At 31.1% G+C, this 23,815-nt stretch overlaps 1 protein-coding gene across 2 annotated transcripts in view; it reads right to left on the bottom strand.

Moving 5' to 3' along the window:
- LOC140056187 (enhancer of filamentation 1-like) overlaps positions 1-23,588 on the bottom strand; it is a 51,423-nt gene extending 27,835 nt beyond the window's left edge. The window contains exons 1-2 of one of the 2 annotated variants that reach the window (XM_072101481.1): positions 23,476-23,588; positions 22,412-22,540 (exon numbers count right to left, since the gene is read on the bottom strand). In XM_072101481.1, coding sequence (XP_071957582.1) covers positions 22,412-22,429 — 18 coding nt within the window. In that variant the 5' untranslated portion in view covers positions 22,430-22,540; positions 23,476-23,588. Of the gene's footprint in view, positions 1-4,544; positions 4,822-22,411; positions 22,541-23,475 lie in introns of those variants that run through there. The other variant, XM_072101482.1, reaches the window with a different exon arrangement.
- Between the last annotated feature and the right edge of the window lie 227 nt (positions 23,589-23,815).

Genomic DNA, 23,815 nt, shown 5'->3' with positions numbered 1-23,815 from the left:
AAAATAACAATTGGTACTTTGATAATTTAAGTAAATATGTAACTGAACATAAAGTCCAAGTTAAATAAAATACTGAATAAATACATCAAAAGAGACTGAATGAAGAATTTGGTTTAAAAAAGCCTATGGTAGTAATTGTTATCATTATTCTTTCTTTTCTTAGGATGTTTATTTATGTACAGTAGAACAATTAGTTCTTGGATTTTCTGGGGACATTTGTCTTGGATTAAAACTTTGTGTACAATAATTATATTAGGTGTTAAATCAAGTTTTTGGTGTTTTGGTATCAAATTAAAACAAATACCAGTAAACACTTTAAACAAGGCATCAATATAAGTGTTTTACTCTAGGCAATTTATTTTATCAAAACATTATGAAAGTACAGTTCAGTAGATAAATGCAGGCATTTGACAGAGACTAATAATCGAAAGAGTATTTAGTTTGGTTTCGATACTAAATTTCTGTACACATACACATGCGAATCGACTGTGAAAATCTACCGTGTAAGAAATTAACAAGGCAAGAAAAACTCTAAATTCAGACAAGAAATGCTTACAAAAGTATTGAATACAGTAGTACTGTACTGTATCAATAAGTAATGACTGCACTGTACACTAGAAATCTTCATGTGTATTATTCTCATTTCTGGAGTTTACTACTGTGTATTGTAACTAAACTTTTCTATAAATATATATAGATACCTGCACTGCAGTATTTATTAATGATCTAATGACGTGTGTACTGTAAAGTATTTGATTTCTTGGGTGTATGCATCATACAATTACTTTCATATGTGAGGTTGATTCAGATTCACCACTATACTTTATTGAATCTTTCAGTTTCTATGCAACACACATTTGCATAGCATGCACTAGTCTGGGTTCCAGACAGAGTTTAAATATTTTGGCACATATGGCATTTCATACGTACTGTATACTACTTGAGCTTAAGGACAAAAATCGAAATGCCGACTGGTGGACTACTAACATGAAAAAAGGACAATAATACAGACTTGGGGAAAATCTAAGCAAGCACCTACAGTATTCTACTGCCAGTACTAAATGTATGTTTCTGGTTCAAGATTATTTGGTTCCCATAAGGATCCAATTAGCACATTTGAGGTTCAAGAGGAGGTCATGCGGAGACATTTAACATTTGCTTTTTTACAAGAAGTGCTTTTGGCGGTACTTTTCATGTGTGAAAATAATACACAATACACATTAGATCATTAATCCAACAATTGCCTGAGTTGTAGTATACTCTAGGTAAAAATAATTTTAAATCCAACATGTATTATTCACTCACAATGTTAGAATATTTACCAGTACAAAGACTGTAACATCATTTACTGAAACGGATTTGTTATTAATTTCTTATTTCTCTGCTAAAATTGTGCTCCCAAATAAAAGTGTAAACTATTAATGGGCATTGCTTAGGCGGTCAAATGTTCACAATTCTACAGTATAGGTTTAAAGGTCAACGACGGTCAACACCGTTATTTTGTGTTGCAGCTTTAAGTTACAGGAGGTGATATACATAACCAATTAAAATGATGTTTTGGGTGTTTGAACGATTATTTTTAGACTGCCATTTAACCAATTGTTTAAAATGCATACTGTTTCAAGAAATAGGGGGTAAATATAATTCAAAGATTAATCGCTTACTTTTTCGCAGCAGAACCCAAAGAATTAAATGAATTGGCAATAAAAATAACAACTGCACCCATGTCTGGTAACTGATTATACAGTAATGCAAATGCTTGAACAGTATTAACAGAAAATAAGACTATACTTTGAAAATGAATTCTGACTACCAACCAGTGCTTGTTGACAAAGTATTTTTATTAATGGTCACCAATATCATATGAGCCATTGTAAACAACACAATACATTGTCACTTTATTCCAAACCTGTTGGAGTCACCTTTCTAAAAACGGTGGAATTTCAGATATGTGAAAAGTCTACAATTTACAATATTGTATTTCCACAGTTAATACCTTAGAATAATAGTTGCTCAACAACTATAATACACTATTTATACTTGGTGTATTGTTACTGTGAAATTAACAGCGTCCTACTGTAGGCAAATTAAAATATTTTTAACACTAACAAGCGTTTGCTTAAGTTTGTCTGAACGACTACGCCGATATTAATTACCCAATCAAACAATAAATGTTTTTCAAATAGATTTTAGGTTTGTTGAAAAATCAAATAATCAATCAAATCTCCATTTACTGTAGTCAGGCTCTAAAGAAATAAAGAGTACAGTATGTTGCCAAGTACAGTATTTAAAAGAAACAAAAATTGTATATGTCAGTATGAATGTACATGGATGTAATTGCGCTGGTGGTGGACCACCATCAAATCCTTCTTCTCTATCCATGTAAAATGCTATGACAGGCGTTGCACTTAGTCAAATTTCAACACATGTGACATTTTGTACATACCCAAAAAAACCTCTGTGGCAGTCTGATGGCAGCACAGCTAATGTATCCAGCTGGTACTGTATCATGGTCACTGTGACACAGTAATATTGTTATGCTAGTCTGATAATAAAGATCATTACACAAAAGAGAAGGACGATTGTGGTGTATTTTTTTCTCTATTGGCACTGGGTATCTGAAATTACTGTTTTATATCTTTACTCACACATCCTATTATACATACGTATTGTACAGTGTCTACAATATACTGTATACTGTAGTACACACTACAGTATGGAATAGAAATGTTTTTTCAAAGATGTCATAGCCATAATATACAGTAAAAGGCTCTAGAAAGATATGTTGTATTATAAATCATTACAGAGCAACTTTAATGTCATGTATAATTGATTAAACAATCTTTATAGAAAACCTATTTTACGTCCATTGGGCAACCATTTTAACAGGGATTGATTTTTAATATACAGTACTTCAGTACAACAACTGTACCTCAGTACCATCATCTGATCCAATCATTGGAGTCCAAAGTTCATTGGTATATAAATTTACTTTAAACATCTTCACAAAAGAATAATCATATGAACAGTCTTATCTGTATGACTACACATCAACCTGTTGACTTTCAACATGTTCTTTCCGTTTCTGCTTTACTCTATAAAGTCAAAAGCCTCAACAGACTTTCAACGTACTGTAGCTTGTAGGCCTACTGTACAGTACACTGTACCACCCATCCTGATGTGACTTACAAATGCTAATCATGACGATCCCCTTGTAAAAATCCTGGCTGCAGGCTTTCATCAATGAGTAGACATCTTACAAGGTATATACAGTAATACCAACCAATACCACCTTTTGTGGTACTGTAATTTGTTTTAAAAAATGTAAAAGAAATGTAGCTACTGTACTGTATACATTTCTTATGTACTGTAACAATAGTATTGATAATGATACCTTATATAATAATTGTACTTTGTTTCGAGGCTGTTGAGCATTTATTAAATTTAAAGGAAATCCTTTATCCTGGTTTACTGCCCATATACAATACAGTAATATATACAAAAACAAACTGTTGTAGTACTGTACTGTAGGCTGTAGGATACAAAACAATACTATTGAGTGACGTACTGTACGGTACCACACTAAAGAGATTAAATTATAAAAGTTATGATCTACAGGTATAGTAATTTATTACACATGAATTTGAAACAGAAGTTTTCACACTGTTTCCCTAAGAACCCACAGAGTTAAGGTCAAATAACAAGCTTATGAGTGCCTTGATTGAGTTGATAATTAGGTTATTAGCAGGCTATGCTGAGTGGTAACATATTTGTGGCAGTTTCTATTCTGCTATTAGCTATAAAGTCATTACTATATTAACTTAAACAATGAAGTAAGTACAGTTATTAATGATGTTTTAGAACATCAAACAGTCTTTATTAGTCTGAAGATAAGAAATGTATTGTATGGTAAGATCATGGAGGAATTGTTAGATAAATAATTACTCTATGGTAAGAGTAATACCATTTACTAAAGTATCAATCAGAGAGAGCAGAGAATCATTCAAGTTCTATAAAAATAAACTTGAAGATTTAGTGTAGATAAAAACCAGAAAAAAGGCTACTGTACAGTACAGTAGAAGGAGAGACCCTTTAGACCTTTTTGAAAAACACAATTAGATACTGTACAGTACATTAACATTAGATCTGCATTCCAAAAGTGAGAGTACTGTAATCTTTAATTTAGGAGAATTGCAAGATTTCTATCAAAATAAAACAATCTTAAAAGTAGGTTTTGTTTCGAATTTAATTAGATTTACAGAATAAGAGTAATTTTCAATTTTGTCATACTGATGAAATAATATTTACTAGGAATAGATTAGAAAGAATGACTCAGTTAAATTAATAGGTTGTTTTGCAGAAATATGTGTTGTTGATCATCTGAAATCATCCTTCATGGTCAAACTAAGATGTAATGCTTAATAAATAATCTCATCTCTTAACTCAACACCTGATGTCTACACCACAAATAAAAAGCAACATATCAGGCCTACTGCTGCATATTTCCATGTACATTTTAGTAATTTTGTAATGCAAAATCCTACCTTCATTTTGACTTTAGATATCCAACATGCGGGACAATATCTGCTTCTAAGGTGAATACAAAATCCTCTCACAAATGTTATTTGCAACTTTAGAGAAAGTTTCGAAAATGGAGTTCTACAAGACGCTATCTAGCAGGATGATTGCGTAAGTTTCCTAATTCTTAACAGTTTCTGTACTTGTTGCGATCACCAGGTTTAGACAGGTAGTAAAGGCTTATAAACACAGGGTGTGCAATAGGAGGAGTGCATGACCTTAAACTAAAGTGTATAAACTTTACCTTATGACTCACCAGCCAGGAAATGATCCAATCAGAACAAACACTTGTTTATGTCATGCAAATGTCATAGGTTCGAACCATTTTCAAAGAGGGGTCAAACAATTGGAACAGACACAATAACTCTGGGTAAATGTATTATTTACACATTAACTATGAATAAAATACTTAGTAAATGCACCTATTGTTTTTTTTTAATGTAGCCCATTTCTAGGGCATAACATAACACTTTAAACTAAAACTTCTAATATGTTTACAAATAAAGTAGCAAAAGCTTTTTACCAGATGTCTTTTAAAAACTTAACTGGGGAGAAAAAATGATTATAACAGTTTAACAGATTTTTGAAAGAATAGTATTTTTTAGCCTTAAAGAATAAATACTGTACTTTAGATTTTGTTGGTTTTTTAGAAACAGGTCCAATAACTTGTTAAAAAACTTTTTTTGTTGTCTCTATGTTTATGAATGAATTGTCTCCTGTAGAGCATATTGTACAGAGAGCCTATTAAAGTGATGATGACATAGTATAATATATCAGGACAGTGAAAAGTTTGCTTATGGCAATCTTTCAACAAATGTGCAAGATTTGCATTTCAGGTGAATTCTAAAAAGAATTTTGTTTTTTTTGGTGAATAGGTATTCAGTATTTCAAGATATTATACTATGTCATCATCACTTTAATAGGCTCTCTGTACAATATGCTCCTTGGTACCTGCTTTTCAACACAAACAACAGAATGCTCACCTTTAATACAACACAGTACTTATATTTAAAAAAAAATAATCGTACTCTACATTATAATATAAACACACTTTGATTTTACTTTCACTTTTACTAACAAACATCGCTACGATAGCACCCCAAATTGCTGTACGTGTTCACTGCACAGAGTTAAAACTTGTTTTTCACTCTTTGATGTGCAATGCAAAAGGCGTCCACACAACGCAAGTGAGTTAACCAATCACAAGAAACAATCTGGATGATCATTGTGTAGCACTTGTGTTGCTGCGTTGTATCCTAGTGGGAACCAAGCTTTAGGCATGCATACAGTAGTTTTCTGATTATCATTCCATTAAAAATGGTTTCCGCAGAGCAATTTTTAGCCGTAACACGATCTTTTCTAAGACCGGTTTTGAAGAATCTTTTCTTTTGGAATTGTTTCAAAGTGAGCATCTTATGAAATTCTACAATCCATAATTATTATTTTTAACCCTCAACCATTTGCATTGCTACTGCATTCCACTGTACAGTAGTTTTTGAAAAATTAGCTTTCAGTGTGAGATATAAACAAAAAATGAATTCACCTTAATTTAACATACAAAATCCAATAAAACTCCAATACGAAAACAGAAGAAAAGCCAAGTATTATCTTCTGTCAAAATTTCTCTAAATACATTTGTCTAATTTTAACGAAATGGATCTTATTTTGCCGTGTACTGCATGCTAAAAGCGAGAAACACTCAAAATGTAATTTGAAAAGATATGTAAAACTATCAAACGATGGATGAAGATGTCATATCATTTAAGTACTTGTATCTATCAATTAATAAAATAATTTCACACAATTGATATGGCAGACCACTCAGTCTGGTAATGTTTTAACTAGGTCATTCTAACCGACCTACTTTTAGCAAAACATCTAATTCAATTCAGACACAACGACATCTAGAAAATTGCCGGATGCATAGTTATTTCGCTTTCATACAGAAAAGCAATCAAGCAATATTTTCCATTGGGGAAATTCTAGATCTATAAAATGTCATTTTGCGAGTGTGGTAAAACCAAATTTGAAACGCAACTAAAAAAAAATAATATGGTACTAACAAACATCTAGTCAATATCAGTTTGAATATACTTGCTTTTTGACATATTGGAGTCCTAGCATTTGACTATTTTAATAAAAGTGGTGTTTATAAACTTTATATTCCACGGAGGAGAGAACATACTAAAAAGTAATAAAACCCCCCTCAAAGACAGTGTTATCATCTATGAGCCACACCCTCAGGGGTGCGACTATGCCCATGCATGCCTCACCATACTTTTCTCCCTCAAAAGGGGACAGGCGTATGTCTCGGGCTAGGTTCAGTTAAGCTTGTCATGAAATATACTTTATAGTTTCAACTTTGGACTGCAGTTGAGTGGGAAGGTTCTATATAATAATCGAAACATAAGACCACTGTCACTGCTTCTTCTACCATTAAACCATTACTATACCAAGGTGTTCATGTGTATGATTTGGCATCCGGTAGACAGAATATTTTTTAGGGATAAAGAAATATTTATGAAGACATTGAACTTTTAGTGATAATAAATACACAATACTTGAGTATTGCATAATTGTTTGTATTTGAATTGTTAAAATGAATATTTAAAATGTTAAATCAAGTATTAGTATACACAGACACTGTAAAAACATGTTTTTAAAGGTCTGCTGAACTTTTGCTCTATGCTGAATATCTGATGTATATTTTTATAACCTCTTCTTGACGAACCTTATAATACTGTAAGGTGCTTTACAGTATTTTGCTTTTAAAATTTTAAAGTATATAGTAGGAGAACACAGTAAATTATTTAGATTCAAAGTGAATCATCCAAAATGTATTAAAACTAATTTAATCTATTCTGTTCAATTGTATTCACACATATTTCACTTGTACAAGTAAGAGTTTGCAAAAAAAATTCTGAAAAAATATTTTAGCAAATTTCTATAGCAAATGTCTATAGCAATGTCTATAATTTGGAGAAGTAATTTGAATAAGTGTGTAAACGTTAAACCGATTCATGAATATATTGTATGTGTGCGACGTTTTGACTTGTTTTTTGAAGATGTGTAATATGTTGATACAGTATTTCATAATTTCAGGACAAGAAATAAGTTTAGAAAAAAAAAACTATGAACAATGTTATCCAGGAAATATAATAAAAATACCATATTATATTATTAATAATATTGTGCTATTATAACTAATTCATGGAAACAATTTTCTCCTTAAAACTATCATGCATAGCCAATAAAGAGTTAATAAATGAATTACTGTTACCATAGGTAAAATTGTCAGTATTGATACAGTAGTAGTACATGCTATATACTGTAGACAGAACATTGTTAGTTTAGAACCATTATTTAGATACACATCAAATAATAATTTATAGAAATTTGGTCTAATTAAATAGATAGATACTGCTATATATACCGGTACAGTATCTCTCTTGAATTCAGTTTCTCTACAGATTTCTCTTTAGTACAACATTACCAGTATACATACACCATCTAAAAACATTGTGTTATAGATAATTAAGTACTTAAATATAAATTAACAGACACAGAACAAAAGCTAAATCACCTGAAAATTAATAAAATATAAATTTAGAAATGATATAGTTACAGCAATGGTCTAATTTCTTTCATTTAACTGTTAATACAGTTATTGTCATAGTAGATTAGCATGTATTGATAACATAGCAACCGATATTGCCTTTTTTCTAGAGACGTTCCACTTTAGGACCTCTTCACAGTCAATGGTTTCCACTCCAGTCTCTCCTTCAGATCTTCAAACGCATCCAATTAAGATATATTATTCTACCAGTGTTCAATAGAGATAATCAAACTGAATTATTATTAAGGAATTACATTGATTATGTGATCTTGTGCCAGTAATCCATAGAGGGATCTAATCAATAGATTAGCCATGACAAATGAAATAAACCAAAGTCTCAACATCTTAAGAGCTATTGAGATCTAATAATATAGTTTTATAAACAATATTCAAAGAACAGTAATAACAACTAATGAATACTACACGTCTGAATTATGTCGTCTGCCTTGGTATATCCTAGCAAAGATCATGCAAAGCAAACGAGAAACTACAGTAGTCTGATTAAATTTTCAAAAAGACACGTACTGTACATTACAAACATATTTTGTTTCTCCGACACTCCAGTGAAAATCCTTTAAAAAACCTGTTTTTTTACACTCTATTGCTTACAAATTTGCGGATACCTCAAATTTAATAATCTTTTTAGCAACAGGCCTAAGTTTAACAAAACTAATGTTGGGTAGTTTTAATCAACTAGGGTTTACATGAGCCTTTTATTTGTACAGGTGTCTATCAAAAGTTAATGGTTACCTACAAAAATTAGTTTAATATCTAGGTTAAGTATCCTACCGTGTACATCTGCGGCAACTTTGAATTGATATTGAATAACGAAAGCGTTTGTAATGTACACACATGTAATATTTAAGAGGGTACTGTGAAGCCTATAATAAAAGTGATGACATATGAAAAGTATAACAGTACGCAAAAATATTGATAAATGGGTTAATCTTCTAAATCCTTAATAGTGGATTGTCAAATGAGAAATTAATTATTATAATGGTCTAGGTATTTAGTGACTCAACAAATTATAAGGAATATTCAATACCAAAACAATGATTCAGATGAGTATTTGTAGTATAGAATACTATTAAATGGTGTTTAAAATGCTCATCCTCAAGAAGAAAATGGTTAATTTTACAGTATTAATAAAACTACATTCAGTTTTTGTTACAATTGAGTTTATTTCTAAATTCTTATTTGATTCTTATCATCACATCCTACAGTACTAACACAGATGCAGTGATGCTACAAACCATAGGTGCTGTAGGTACAACAAATGTAAACTGATTCATTGTTGACCAGTACAAGTAACTAGGCATTGTTTTCAATGATAAACTGAGTTGGGGAGACCATATAGACTTCATCAGCAAAAAATTAAATTCCAGAATGTATTGTATTGTATGAGAATTTTATCTAAATTTAACTCCGGTGATTTGATGTTCTTTCGTTCTATCCGTAATATGTAGTGTTTGGACGTACTGCCTTTCCTGTTGGGCTGGTAATGTTACCGGAGGGAATAAAGGACGCCTTGAAACTTTCATCCGTCAGGCTGGTAAAATGATTGGTCTGGAACTGCCTTCCATTACCGATGTGCACCTAGAACACCCTCCAGAAAGATTTCGAACGCATTGAGTCGGATGCCTCTCATCCTCTTCACAAAGTAATCATTGACCAACTTAATCCAAGTGGTAGATTGAAGCTCCTCAGTGTGAAAATAAATCGATATGTCAAATTCTTTATTCCCTCCGGTATCATCCAGTACAACAGGAAGTCAAGAAGATACTATTATTTTGTATTTTTTTAGATGTTTTTATGTTGATGGTTATACTGTATGCTATATTTGTATTTATTGTGTTTTCTTTGTTTTTTATTATGACGAGCAATGAATTTCCTTTTTGAGGATCAATAAAAGTTATCTTATCTTATCTTATTACAAGTTGAAAGTTAATTAAACAAGAAATATTTCTTACAAAAAAAGAATGAGTTATCAATTTTTTTTAGTTTAACAATAACCATACGAAAACATTGTTTAGTGACTCTTCTCCTAGACATGCTTTAACGTTTAAGCATGCCCAGTTCTCATTTTTTATTTAGCCGTTGTAAACTATAGCTTCCGCGTGATACAGTTTCCTAATGCTTCCGTACACTTGAATATAACTGGCTAAAGGCACGGTGTAAAAAATACATTTAACTTTTTTTTAATGAAAAATACTGTAATACCAGTTACATATTTTGTAACATAAAATCAGGAGTTAGCAAAAGATGTTAAATTAAATAATAATTAATATTTTAATATTTGTGACATAATGATTGTAGTCAATACTAGCATTACCAGGCAAGAAGAGATTTGTTGCATAAGGTTTACAGTTATGGGTATTATAACATTTGGCTACAGTAAGTTTAAATTGTACTGTATTCATCCATTGCCTATTTCTGACACAATTCTAAACTACAGTCTTGAAACTGTAATTTAATACTGTACTGTACTTTATGATATAAAACAAAAACAATTAGTTGTACTACAATTGATATACATGCTAATATACACCTCTGACTAATGGAATAATGATCGTTCAAACAATTAGCACAATTAACAAATTATTTGCATTTCTTCTTGAACAATGAAACATAATTAGTATTTGTAATCATCATCATTTATTGAAACTAATTTCATTACAAGCAATCAATGGTAATACTATATTATGTCCTATTACATAATGTTATACATTTTGTTCTAGTTTGGTAAAGAGAAAATGATGAGTTTTTGTATTATTTCCATGTAACATCTTTCTAGGACACAGGATATCTATTTTTATTTTGCCAGTTTTACTGTAGCTCTATCCTACGGTGTAATGGTCTTTTATTATTATTTTTTTACCAAGTTGAGTCATCATTGTGTCCTATAGAGAAAACCAAGCTTAAACTAGATTTAATTCGTCACTATGACGAATTATAGGTTATATGCATTGATTTAAATAAAGATAATTGATTTTTAAAATATATATTGATTGATTGATTTTCTCAGAATCTTTAATTATTTATAATATATGATAGGACCTTGCTAACGCGAACACCATAGCCGGTATCACAATCCGATCAAAGATCCATATGCGTATAATGTCATAAACCACATTTGTTGTTACATAATAATAAAGACATAAGTTAATTTTTATCTAGATTTCATTATAAATCATGTGTATAATCTATACACTAAGAAATAAATTTGAACAAACAATACGGATAATAAAAAAAAACTAATTTTGTTTCGTTTCCCAAGGTGAGACTCGATCTCGGTACTTGAATGCTATAGACACGAGCAAAGACCACCGAGCCATACACAACTGACTAAAAGTTATGGAAAGATTCCTCCGTGTATTTACTATGCAGTAACCACTTTGGTGCAGATAGATTATTACATACCGCAATGAATTATAATGTTTTACTATGATGACATCTTTAAAAATTAAAAAAAATGATGCACTGTCAAACTATATACTTTTAACTTTAATATATGAACTTCTTAAGGAAGAAAGTTAACGTTAAGTTTGTTATTTTGGCCTAAGAAAATGTTATAATTTGTTTGATTGTCGAAATTAATTTTGTTAAATTTAATATGCCATTAATGATGACTTAATCAACTTTTGTTCTTCTAATTTCATAATAAATCATACATATGATACATACACTTCAAGAAAATTAAATAAAAAATAGGTGTTCCCGAGCATTCTAACGATATATATTAATTTTAAAATTTAGCATATTTTCACCATTTTGTTAACTTACACGTGCGTAGCCCGTCACTTTTGACGTGCTCGTATAACGCTGTTTCGCGTTGAAAAGTGAATAAATAATGATGATATTATTAAAGAAAGGTTATACAACAGTAATCGGACACAAACAGTGCGCATTAACGTTTGACGCGCAGTGCGCGTGCAAAAATCTGCGCACTCATGGCAATTTTTTAAACGCTTAAAATTGCCTGAAACGTACTCTAATTTCATCGAAAATAAATTCTGACAATTTTGAACATTTTAAGCGCGCGTACGCATGCGCTATATGCGCTACGCACGTAATTGTATTGCCATATGATGAAATATGACCTGAAATTTATGAGTACCAAATTTTGTTTAAAAGTTATTCATGTTTGTGAAGATATGATTACAAACGTGATTTCGTTAAATCGCGCGTAGACCGCGTAATTTTTGATTGCGCATCGTGAAAACATAACCACATCGATTCCTGGCCATAAGGAATATACTCTGAAAAATTGACTTAGATAGATGAAACTGATGCCAAGATAATTCACGGACAAATAGTGCTAAGGAAAGAATAAATAAATAAATAAATAAATAAATAAAAAAATAAATAAATAAACTAGATTTAATTCGTCACTATGACGAATTATAGGTTATATGCATTGATTTAAATAAAGATAATTGATTTTTAAAAGATATATTGATTGATTGATTTTCTCAGAATCTTTAATTATTTATAATATATGATAGGACCTTGCTAACGCGAACACCATAGCCGGTATCACAATCCGATCAAAGATCCCTCTGCGTATAATGTCATAAACCGCATTTGTTGTTACATAATAATAAAGACATAAAGTAACTTTTTATCTAGATTTCATTATAAATCATGTGTATAATCTATACATAAATAAATTTGAACAATACGGATAATAAAAAAAAAATCTTATTTCGTTTCCCAAGGTGAGACTCGAACTCGGTACCTTGAATGCCATTGACACGAGCACAGACCATCGAGCCATACACAACTGACTAAAAGTTGGAGAAAAATTCCTCCGTGTATTTACTATGCAGTAACCACTTTGGTGCAGATAGATTATTACATACCGCAATGAATTATAATGTTTTACTATGATGACATCTTTAAAAATTAAAAAAAATGATGCACTGTCAAACTATATACTTTTAACTTTAATATATGAACTTCTTAAGGAAGAAAGTTAACGTTAAGTTTGTTATTTTGGCCTAAGAAAATGTTATAATTTGTTTGATTGTCGAAATTAATTTTGTTAAATTTAATATGCCATTAATGATGACTTAATCAACTTTTGTTCTTCTAATTTCATAATAAATCATACATATGATACATACACTTCAAGAAAATTAAATAAAAAATAGGTGTTCCCGAGCATTCTAACGATATATATTAATTTTAAAATTTAGCATATTTTCACCATTTTGTTAACTTACACGTGCGTAGCCCGTCACTTTTGACGTGCTCGTATAACGCTGTTTCGCGTTGAAAAGTGAATAAAATATGATGATATTATTAAAGAAAGGTTATACAACAGTAATCGGACACAAACAGTGCGCATTAACGTTTGACGCGCAGTGCGCGTGCAAAAATCTGCGCACTCATGGAAATTTTTTAAACGCTTAAAATTGCCTGAAACGTACTCTAATTTCATCGAAAATAAATTCTGACCATTTTCAACCTTTTAAGCGCGCGTACGCATGCGTTATATGCGCTACGCACGTAATTGTATTGCCATATGATGAAATATGACCTGAAATTTATGAGTACCAAATTTTGTTTAAAAGTGATTCATGTTTGTGAAGATATGATTACAAACGTGATTTCGTTAAATCACGCGTAGACCGCGTAATTTTTGATTGCGCATCGTGAAAACATAACCACATCGATTCCTGGCCATAAGGAATATACTCTGAAAAATTGACTTAGATAGATGAAACTGATGCCAAGATAATTCACGGACAAATAGTGCTAAGGAAAGAATAAATAAATAAATAAATAAATAAATAAATAAATAAAGATTTTGACAGAATCAAGAGGTTATATGCATATCATGCATATAACCTAATAAAACTTAGTTTTGTATGGTATTGTTTTGGTTTTTTTTTTGCAATTTTAAAAATTCTGATACAGTAATAGTTTGTTCACATTTTGTTTTAAATTGTTTTGCAATTTTATTCCAATTGTATGATCTCATAAACCTATATAATAAATTATTTAAGCAACATACCAACATAAGTCATTTTAGGTTTAGCTCAATTTTTCCTGTGTTCCTAATTGTGCAGTATGCAGTTTTCTTTTCAAACATATAAAAAAATATGATAAATATATGATAAATTTGTTCTTTGTGATATTTCTCTTCAGACTTAATTTAATTACACTTTTATTTATCTTTGTTGAGTGGTTTTGCCATTTTGTAAATTCATCACATTAGTTTTAACAACAATCTTTGTTTAACAATCCAGATTTATGACCAACTATTAATACAATGTGGGAGAGAAATTCTAGAATTGAAGAATTTTCTTTATTGTGGAGTTAGTAAAGTAGTAAATTCAAATGTTAAGTCAGAAGGCTCATTGATATCAAGTGTCCAACATAATATACCCAAGAACAATTTAATAGCCACATTTGATATAATGATCTTGATATTTCATAGAAAAATACACTGGGGTTTACAGTCAATAAAGAATACTGTCTAGGTGGTAACTATGCAAATGGACATTTGAAGATTATAAGAGTATCTAATTGTAACTTAACAAGACTTGAACATTATTACTGTAGGTTATTGTAAAAAACAAATTGAATAAAGCCAAGCAGAGTTTGCCATTTCAGTGGGGGGGATCTATTATTTTGAAATAAGTAAGTTCCAAACAGTATATTTACCATTATAATTTTGTAAATACTTTGTATGCTTGAATCTTTTTCCAATTAAAAGTTATTCAATAATTACATCATTAATCATTTTCCATAATAAATTGAATCTCTAAATCTTCAATAAATCATTCTTAGTTTTAATTTTTAAGTGCAAAACATTTTTCCATCGAATATTACCAATTTACTTCTTTTTTAAAAATGTGGGATACTAACCGGTGTGCTACGGTAAAGTGGGCTTAATTTCGCACTAGAGTCATTTAGTTTGTGCTGCCACCAAACGATGCTCATCTAACAGTGGCCGAAATGGACCAGTATTACAACAGAGTTACGCCCCCTACTCAAAAGTTATACAAACCATGTCCATACTGGACCTCCAGCTTTAAGTCATTATCAGAAGACTTGTTCTACCACCAGATCTTTGGCCAATGAGATCCTTTGAATCTTACTTTCAATTTTATGGCTGTGGTTTTGTGGTGATGGTGATGAATCTGTACTGTAGAAGTTGGCCAACAGAAGTATGTCAGTAATGATTATGTAAATAAAGTGTTTAAAACTGTATTAGTAATAATAATAATGTAATAGTAATGTAGTAATGGCAAATTAACAAGATGGATACACAATATTTTGAGGTAAAAAACAACTATCTAGTCATTAAAAAGAGAAGGCTGCCACAGGAATTCTAATACTGTAGTAATAAAACAGTTCAGAAACAAATTGATTAACCAGGTATACAAAGAGAAAACAATGATGACATACCAATCATTTTCTGGTTGGACAACTCTAATGCAAGATAGTTGGCAATTAATTTACTTTAATAGTCTTGCTTTTAATGGGACAGATCTACAGTAATGGGAACTATACCAACTGTGTTAAACAGAAGGCTATTTATCAGCATTGTAATTTATAGGACAATCCAATGAAATGACAATATCACCTTAAAGAAAGTGTACAATTAATGAGACAGGTTCATTATTTTGTCAGTCATTAATGTGACATTAATGGGTATATATTGGAGAATATAACTGAATTTAATAACCAATGATATTATGATTGAAATTTTAAGTTAATTAACAAATATAATTTATTATTAATCCCGGCACCCGCTACATTTTCGCCGAAGTTCATACTAATTTTGGGACTACTGTAAATCAGTAAAAAAAAGTATGTCCATAATAGCAAATGTAGTACTGTATAACGAATGATAATGTGAACAATAATATAGTAGTTTTAGTTTTCATTCAAGTTCTTTACCATCTTTCGGATTACAAGATAACCACATTGTTTGAAAAATAACCATGAACGGTTTAAACGATTTAAAAGGATTAAAAAGGAAACATCTTGTATTGATGATACTACTACTACCTTCACATCTGACTTTCACATTTTATTTGATCGATTTGATAATATAGGTGATCTTCTTCACCTTCAAGACATTTTTTAACTCAATAAAAATACTAAAAATAACTATTAACCATTTCAAATCTGTTGGAAATACAGTAAGCTACATACTAATTAAATTCTATTTTGTGGAACAGAATTCAAAGAACTAAAGATGACACTTTTTCGTTAGAATATAGAGAAACTATTTCTATAAAGAACTGAATGTTGGTACATTCTGGGAAATGAAAGCAAGTGTGAAAAGTTGCTTTATTCTAAATATATACAGTATAAAACGTACAGTATCCAACCTTGATGTTTTGGAGAGTTTCAGTTAAAGTCATGTTCACACAGTAGGTCAGGATCATGAGCTTCTCATGACCGAAGAATGATGTGAATAAAAAACATACAGTATTTAAACTTTGGGATTTTAGACAGTAAGTTTAGGATAATGAGCTGTGAAGAATAATGCATGTGTGTGAATTGAAGACAAAACTTGTCTAACTAACAACATATAAAAACCAACCTTGGATTCATACAGTATTACATTGCATTTGTCTTGTTTAAGTTTAAACTATGTAATCCTTTGCTTGGTTTAAGTTCTAATAGAGAACAGAATGACAATATAACAAGTGCATACGGTAACAATCTTTGAACAATATAAGAAATAATAGACTGGGACTTAATTAAACAAACACTTAATTTACTGAAAGGTTCTTTTATCAACTCACTTGCAGGTTATACTTGAGTAGCGGACTACACTGGACAAACAGTGAAACACAGAATTAAAGTAGTCTTTAAATTGTATGAAAGATAGTTGTCATGTAATTTTAAAAGAAACCTTTATTAACGGGTTACAGCATTTTAGGAATTCCTATCAATACATCTACAGTATAAACAAGTTAAGAATCGTAATATATTATGTTCAAAATCCTAGTAGGCCTACAGTATCAAGTAGTGAGTATAACAGGGGTAGACTGAACTTGGATCCACGGGTAATGCACCATTGTCTATATATATGATTGTTTTTTTGTTAATACAAAATGTTAAAATTACCTATTAAATTGGTGTGTTTCTACAGATAGAGTACTTTCGATTTTAATCAATAACACAGAAAAAACGGCATTAAGGCCAACAATATTAACACATTAATGTACGTGTATAATAAGTTGTTATGAGCTAAATTGAAACTGGAAACGTCTACTCAATAAGAATGTTGAGCTTGACAAAATGTCATTAAAAGAAACCATTAACGTTAGAATGCCTTAATGGTTGCAAAATACTGTACGACATGTCATTCAGCTTTAAAACAATTATCTTGTTAAAATAGTTTAAAAAGGGGACACGTGCCTGTACACAGCAGAAATGCACGAAGTACAAAGAGTGCTTCCATTAAGCCAAAAATGACCTGCAATCTAACAAAAAGGAATACTATCTTACCTCGAGGGAACTTGCACACTCACAGATCTTCATCATGGCTTGCTAAAATCCGGAAATTAAGTATTAAAAGTATTCAAAAAATATCATCAATTCTTACTATTCCAAATTACAGTTATAGTTTACAGGTAGTAAAACTATAAAAGATTAATTTATAAATTCTCCAATTCATCAACCAGCAAACTACTGTATTCTATGAATTCAATTAAAAAATCCTGATGAGTGCTGAAAGTAAACTAAAAAGCATTTAACTCAAAAAAAAATTAAATTGCCTGCCAGTGCCAGGCTACGCCTGTATCTGTCGCAAGTTTGTGTGATGTCTTTATCAAAGTATGAAAAATATGTAATTAAGTTACGATAGGAAGGAGGTGGCTAAGGTGACTTGTATCTGGAGACCAGTCATTTACCACAGATTCAAAGGCTGGGGTCTCATCACGTTCAGTTGTCGGTATCAAATACTAAGCATCCCTTGCCCTGATTGGCTGGAATACAGTAGAGGAAATACAGATTTCCTACGCAGCAATGTGCCAATATTGGGCAAACAAATAAATGGGGTCGAGCACGACATAGGATTTATCTTATTATTTCTGGTACACGTTGTGAAATTGTACAATAAAAGAGATTATAAATACATTATTTCTTCTTAAGATAATTAATAGTTTGATATACCCTGGAAATGTCAATGTTGAAACTAAAAGCATATACTCGCGGTACTACACTTGTAGAATGCATTATTAAAAATATTAATTTTTTAAGTAAACTATATTTTATAGACACTGACACAGCTCATCTCACGATAACTACTGTATCGTGCATCTCAATATTTCTCACCAAATGTTTTCACAAATTCTCTTTTCCCAGACGTGCTTTAGGGTGTGGGCATTCCCAGTCCGAGTTTCCAATACACATTTTTTCAGCCGTAGTAAACTATTAGCTACCGCATGGTAACTGCTTCCTAATGCTTCCATTCTCATGCCTAAAGGAGCAGCGCAAAAATTATTTCTTCTAAACTAGGACAAGAAAGCATGAATCAGATTTGGTTAAATGGAAGGGTGCATATTGTTATCAAACATTGAAACAGAATGAGTTCTTGTCTAGGGTTGGGTCACATGAAAAGTTTGTTCTTTACTACGCAATTATTTTTATGATTAAATTTTAACTGCATTTTCCCATGAAGAACATAATAAATAACTAACATACAGTACTGTACAACAGTTCAGAAAAATATTGGGTTAATTAAAACTCTTAAAGATGAATCATGCTTTGAATACTACAGGTGCTGACCTACTAATTATCACCTGCTTTGCATACTATTGCAGGTGCCATCCATAGCTTCAAATAGCATCACTGTAATATTCATCCATTATTAAACTTACTTTATGGATTTCACTGTGAATCATGGACTTTAATATGCGTAAAATCTTTATCTAATTTACTTATAGCATCTGCTAATTGACTTAAATTTACCTAAATTAATTTATTAGATTATTTTACCAAGGAAAGCAACATTGATCCATAATCAGGAGTTATTCCCACTTGAAATAAGAATATGTACAGTATTTTATATTTGTGTTACCGTAAATAAAAAATTCTGTCTAATTGCTAGTCTAAAATTTATCTGAAATTAATACCAACCAGGTCTTCAACATATGTTTAGTATTTTCGTATTGTATGCAACCTGGTTTGTGATAAAACTCCAGAGTTTTGCTAGTCTGATGTTTATGACTTTGCAAGTGAAATTATTTCAATTTCTAATAGACCAACACTGCTTGTGGTAAACTCCAGAGTTTTTCTAGTCTGATGTTTATGACTTTGCAAGTGAAATTATTTCAATTTCTAATAGGCCAACACTGCTTGTGGTAAACTCCAGAGTTTTTCTAGTCTGATGTTTATGACTTTGCAAGTGAAATTATTTCAATTTCTAATAGGCCAACACTGCTAATTGCCATTCCTATTTAATATTCACAGTGAATGTTGGATTCATACCATAAATTATAAACATGGCATGTTGAGTACACGGCTTAGCATGTACAAAGCAATTTCACTGCAGCAATACTGTATATGTTTTTTAACATATGATTCTATATTTTTAGAAAATTATGACAATTCATAATTGAAGTTTGAAACATGAAAATATTATAATTTCACTTGAAACAATGATTACATTTTGTAGCAAATAACTAAAAAAAGACAATTTGTGATTCACTATTCGCAGTATCTTCAGGAATGACAATAACCGTGGTGAGCATTTATGGTGTTTTACCAAATTTTCAGGTCAGAGATGTTACTGTAGAACTGCTGAAGACATTTTTTTTTTAATTTACAGTATTCGTAAGCTGGTAATACCAGGGAGGGAAAACTATTGTACATTAGGCTTACTGTATTTCATGACATTCCCATGTCTGACTCGTAAGGCCAAACGAGCGGTAACGGAAAGCGGAAAACCATGTATAGAATCTGTGTCTATCCTGAGCAGAAATCAGTCAAAAAGCAGTAAATGGTCAAAAAGAAAAACATAGATTCTATATTTTATTATTGTTACCGCTCATCTGTGTAAATTGGCCTTTAAGTACATATCAGTACTATACATTCAGATTTATCACAGTAAGGCATGCCGGGTATTATTTAGTTAAGTGAAGTACTGTTTTTATGTAAAATTGTTGTTGCCATGGGACCGAGGGCAACTTATTGTTTGAGTTCAGTAGTCTTCCTATTCGGCTTCACCCAAGTCTTAAAAGGTGGCACCAAACGATTTTTAAACATGCAAATTATAGTTTTTTTTTTAGTATTATTGTAATGAGGTTTTTGTACACATACAGTTGAAACTGCTATTCTACAGTTAGTAGTAGAGTATCAATAAACAACTTATTTTTGCTATGCCAATTATGCTAATTAGGATTCATGGAGATAGTCTATTGAAATGTAAACATTCCAAATTAGTCTAAAATCATTGATTCTCATGCCAAATGCACCATCAATACTTAAAAATCGGGGAACTTCAAATACCCCCTCATTGTTACTCGGTCAACCATGTCTCAAAACAACTGTTGCTACCTTGAGGACGAGCCCAATTGTGAATGCATGGTTGAAATAGAAAAAAGGATAGCGTAAATAATCAGCTAAACATTTCCAATCTGATAGACAATTTAAAAAGGATGTTATCTATTCGTGAGCGTCTAAAGTTATTTGAAGACTGACCAATGTGTGACTAATTATGAAAATATGATATTAACAATAACTGCAAATTTAACCATTATTTTGGTTCGTTGATGGGAAATGAGATTATCAGATTCAGATGATGATGAAATAATTGCACCATAGGCATACAAATATTTATTCGTATTTTTACTGATAATTTTTAATGAATCAATGGTTTGTAAAAAGTAATGAGTTCTGATATTTTTAAAGATGTATTTACCCCCAAAAACACAAACAATGAAATTAATGAAATCAGACTTTGAATATGTTATCTTATAGTTTTAATCAAGTTACATAATCACAAAAATCACAATACATTTTTTTTTCAATCCATTATTTTGGTCAAAGTGGATATCTATCATGACATTAAAATGACATATTTAAAAAAAAAAAAATATTTTTAAAATGTTTTCAGGGGGACAATACATAAAATAAGTTTGTCCATACCATTTATGCTTTATTGGTTTCCATTTTATTCAGTAATACTTGGCTATTCCAAATTAAAACAGGATTTCATGAGAAAACAATAAAAATGTAATAATAATTAATGTTCTCATGTGTATGACAGTGTTGAGTTACCATCCGGGAGGAAATGTTAATCCACATGGATCATCGCTGTAAAATAAGAAGGATCTTGGTATACTGTGTTGTGTAAAATAAGCAGCATCAGTTGTACTGGCATAATAGTAAATGAAAAAATAAAGCCACAGCTGTCTGAAACTTGATTCATAGCATTCAGTTATATTTTTCTGCTTTTAATACATTATTTTTTGGTTTTTTAACAGTGAGAATAAATTTAATTCCACTGTTAAATATATATCCTGTTTGTTGTCATAAAGTGTGTGTGCGCAGGGAACATTTTCGCCAGTGTAGCATAGCAAAAAGCTATACAAAACAACCTTATTGCTACACATTTTGAAAATTGTGTAGCAAAAAATACTATACAAAACTATGTTTCTCGACTTAAAAATCAGTTTGATTAGCAATATTGCTAAACAAAATTTTTAAATGAAAATTCAAACATTATTTTTTTTAAACCAATTTATTATTAATTATTCCTTTATTCCACTATGGAACAACATTTCTTTTTATCAACAAACATTCTCTTTTCAGCTTAAAAAAAATCATAAAATATACCATTGCAGCAGAAATGGAGGCCTACAGTCAATATTAAAGGAATTTGTCTCCATTGACTCTAGCCCTTGGCTTCAAGGATACACTTTGCAATGACCTATTTAGACCTCAGCAACCTTGTTGTAACACAAAAAAACATTTGTCTTAACAAATTTGCAGCATGTACTACTGTATTATATCAAAGAATTCATCTTTATAAAGGCACAAGGCAAACAAACAATGTCAAATCAATACTATTAAAACAACTTCTATTGACACAAAAATCCTTTCAATAAACCTTTAAAAAACACATTTAACTACCCTGACTTTCATTTATTATATGTATCTTTGCGGTAAATAATTAACAAGATGCCGCCAAACAAAGCTAACAAAAATTGTTTATTAATTTTTAATGAAGCAAAAACTCACCAAGCCTCGATAAGCCATCTTTAGAGAATGAATTGTATTTCCAAAATGCCAAGAAATTGAAAAAAAATTTTTTTGAAAGTAATTTATTCCCGTGCTTCAATGTTAAAGATTCCAGTACATCTTGTAAAGCTAAGAAAAGTGAGATAAATGAAATAATGTAATAGAATAGAAAGTCAATGTATAATAAAATATACTGAAATGATAACGTAACCTTTATTAATTATCTATTATTTTAAATAATGACCAAATATAATACCATGCTTGAGTGTTATTATCGCACACCAAATTTTAACTAAATTCTACACAAGACCCATGGTAAAATCGCAATCATCCGAATGTAATCCCACCCCCTAATTTCACACAAATGTAATAATACCAAGACCCATGGTAAAATGGCAATCATCTGAATGTAATCCCACCCCCTAATTTCACACAAATGTAATAATACCCAGCCCCATAGGACTAGGAGATGGGAATATAATCTTTTAGATTTTTTCAGTAATGTACAAACAACCCGGGAAAATAATTGCAGGACTATTTACACCCCGAACACTGGTTCATCCCAGCCAGGTTGACTTGATGCTGAATACATTCCGCATCACTTACACGGATCAACTTTTTACATCGTTTACTACACTGTTCTACATTTTTCCCGATTTCTGCATTCCGGTTACGACTCGGCGGGTTACACAATTTACGGATTTCATCTCCGCATTTTTTCCGCCGGTGTAAAAGGGGTATCTATAGGCCAACAAAATAAACATTTTGGGCAGAAGGAGGTGGAAAGTCAACTAGTCTATAGTATTTAAATATTATGATTTACTTTTAGTGTACCCTGGCCTTTTTACATACGTCCCTGGGTACGGTGGGTGGGCGTGGACAGACAAGCTACTCACGTCACTACACCGTAGGCCTACTGTATGTGTGTGTGATTGTGGGTGGGTCCTGTTTCTGCTGCAGGTGTAAAAGAATGATGATGTACACCAATTTTAACAATTAACTATAATGCAATATCTATTCAACTGCAATAGTATTCTTTAAATTCTTAAAATGTAATAACTTACCTCTACAAGATTATAATCAACCTCACGGAGAAACAAAACACTTGCAGCTTCCGTAACTAACACAACAGTGTACAGTACTGTACGACGATGCAGGTGGATCGCTTAAATTGCCGGGGTTGTGTTGTCAGAATTTCAAACAAAAAAGAGGGCGGCAGACAACATTTTCATAAGTCATCATCAGCAGCATAGGAGGGGATCGAGGCGCCACATGGTTTTGTAAATTGTTGGAAATTATGGGGTGCCATACGCAACAAAAGTCGTCTACACTTACCACCTAATAATATGACTCATCTACATCATTATATTCCTCCTTTTTATAAATTGAACATTTGCGGATGAA

Source organism: Antedon mediterranea, chromosome 8 (assembly GCF_964355755.1).
Source record: "Antedon mediterranea chromosome 8, ecAntMedi1.1, whole genome shotgun sequence".
Taxonomy (NCBI): Eukaryota; Metazoa; Echinodermata; class Crinoidea; order Comatulida; family Antedonidae; genus Antedon; species Antedon mediterranea.
This window is presented reverse-complemented; position numbering and strand designations above follow the sequence as displayed.